General features: G+C 42.0%; 1 protein-coding gene across 1 annotated transcript; it reads right to left on the reverse strand.

Annotated features, from left to right (window-relative positions):
• LOC135706559 (keratin-associated protein 4-9-like) lies at positions 1 to 903 on the reverse strand. Its single transcript, XM_065228213.1, has 2 exons — positions 876 to 903; positions 1 to 527 (listed from the first exon to the last, which is right to left on the reverse strand). The coding sequence occupies exons 1-2, from the start codon at positions 901 to 903 to the stop codon at positions 1 to 3; spliced, it is 555 nt and encodes a 184-aa protein (XP_065084285.1).
• Between the last annotated feature and the right edge of the window lie 1,013 nt (positions 904 to 1,916).

Consider the following 1,916-nt stretch of genomic DNA (forward strand, 5'->3'; position numbering starts at 1 on the left):
CTACGGACAATCCTCTTCCGAACTATCTTCCTGCGGACAATCTTCTTCTGAACAATCTTCCTGCGGACAATCCTCCTTCGAACAATCCTCCTGCGGACAATCCTCCTCCAAACAATCTTCCTGCCGACAATCTTCCTGCGGACAATCCATCTTCGAACAATCCTCTTTCGAACAATCCTCCCGCGGACAATCCTCTTTCTCCGGATAATCTTTCTCCTCGACTCGTCGATAGCGGACAATCCTGCTGATAATCCTCCTTCGAACAATCCTCTCCGAACAATCTTCCTGCGGACAATTCTCCTTCGTACAATCTTCTCCCGAACAATCTTCTTGCGGACAATCCTCCTCCGAACAATCCTTCGAACAACCTTCTCCCGAGCAAACTTCCTGTGGACAATTCTCCTTTGAACAATCTTCCTGCGGACAATCCTTATTCGAACAATCTTCCTGGGTACAATCGTTCTTCGAACAATCCTCCTGCGGACAATCCTCCTGGGGACAATCCAAATATATGATGTTCAAGGGCCCTGGAGCTAATGAACTATTAGATTAGATAATTAACTATTTTAACTAGCTCCGCTTTTTTTTTTTGTTAGCATCCATGCCTCTCACGCCAAAGTCACGAGTTCAAATCTCAAAATGGCGAAACAAAAAGAAACGTGCTAAGGGATATGACACACCTCAATCTGACTGCCACGGCAGCGGGTACCGCGCTTTTTTTTGCTGGCGCTTTTGCTGGCAGTTGTGCTGTTTGTGTCACTTTTGACACCTGTTCTGGTACAAATTGCTGTCTTTTGCTCTAGTACCGGGTGCACAGGTACACTAAAAAAAACAGCTAGGTGAACCCAAAAAAATCGCGTGAAGGAGGTGCTTACTTATCGCGTGCTTGTGATGTGTCCACATTGTGTTAAGTGCACTTGAAAATGAGAGGAATGTTTAACTGTCACCAGTTGTTGCTTAGGTACAATTCTGCATTGCTGTATAAAACTCTTCCAGATGCTGTTATTCAACTTAAATTTGAAGTGCTTCAAGTTAATGATCATACCTTTTACCTCACATATGCCTAAATGGTCCAGTAGGTATGGTTGACGCCTATGAATCAGCGACTACCGGTTTGAATCCCAAAATGCAAAGGTAATTTTTAGACTTATATTAATAATATAAATATGTTATTCCAATTAGTCAGCAACAAGTTAAAGCAGTTCCATATAAATGCATAAGATATGAAGCGGTCTTCCATTATTATTTTTGAAATAAAACTAGAAGGCTGAACAAGGGTTGGAAAAGACTGTTATTTAATGCCTTAAAAAGCTTATAATGTATATTACTGTTAAGTTTTTGGCTGATTAAAATCACCAGATTTAGATGTGTAAAAGCTGGACAAAGGTTAACGTGGTTTATGTACAGCAATTATTCAATCTAAGGCTGAATTGAAATTGATTAATCAACACTTGTTTAGCTTCAATTTGTTACCTGGGTTTTACCTGGGTTCTTCGGTCGGGAGGCAGGTAGACTGCGCCTATACTGAGAATATGTTGTGGTAATTCCACGACAATCCAGACCTGTTCCAGTAGACTGACAATGGGTAGCTGGTTGGTCTTGTTGAGACAGCAATCAGAACGCCTCAACCGCGCGATTTTTGACTGTTCAGGGTAGATCGGTAAGTTCTGAAGACGGAATAAAGTGATCCGAAAAGTTGCGATTAATAGATCCGGTCATCCAGTCACGTTTCCGTCAGTAAGATCAAATCATATTCAGCCTCCGTAACAGCCAAGAAAAACGAGTCGATTATCATCCTTAGCCCACGCATGTTTTCATAATAAATCCGGATGCTATCCCGGAAGCTGGAAACCGAAACTACAGGCCAAAACCCCTCAATTTTTGTTGATGTTTTGCCTAACAGCAGCTTTTCGGGT

The sequence above is a fragment of the Ochlerotatus camptorhynchus genome, unplaced genomic scaffold (genome assembly GCF_037179485.1).
Source record: "Ochlerotatus camptorhynchus isolate MF236.1 unplaced genomic scaffold, CSIRO-AGI_Acam_v1.1 ptg000023l, whole genome shotgun sequence".
In the NCBI taxonomy this organism is placed as follows: Eukaryota; Metazoa; Arthropoda; class Insecta; order Diptera; family Culicidae; genus Ochlerotatus; species Ochlerotatus camptorhynchus.

Coding starts and splice junctions, on each gene's coding strand:
- LOC135706559 (XM_065228213.1), bottom strand. CDS start 903: ATGTGGACACATCACAAGCACGCGATAA. Junction 528..875: donor ACATCACAAGCACGCGATAA/GTAAGCACCTCC, acceptor CATTAGCTCCAG/GGCCCTTGAACATCATATAT.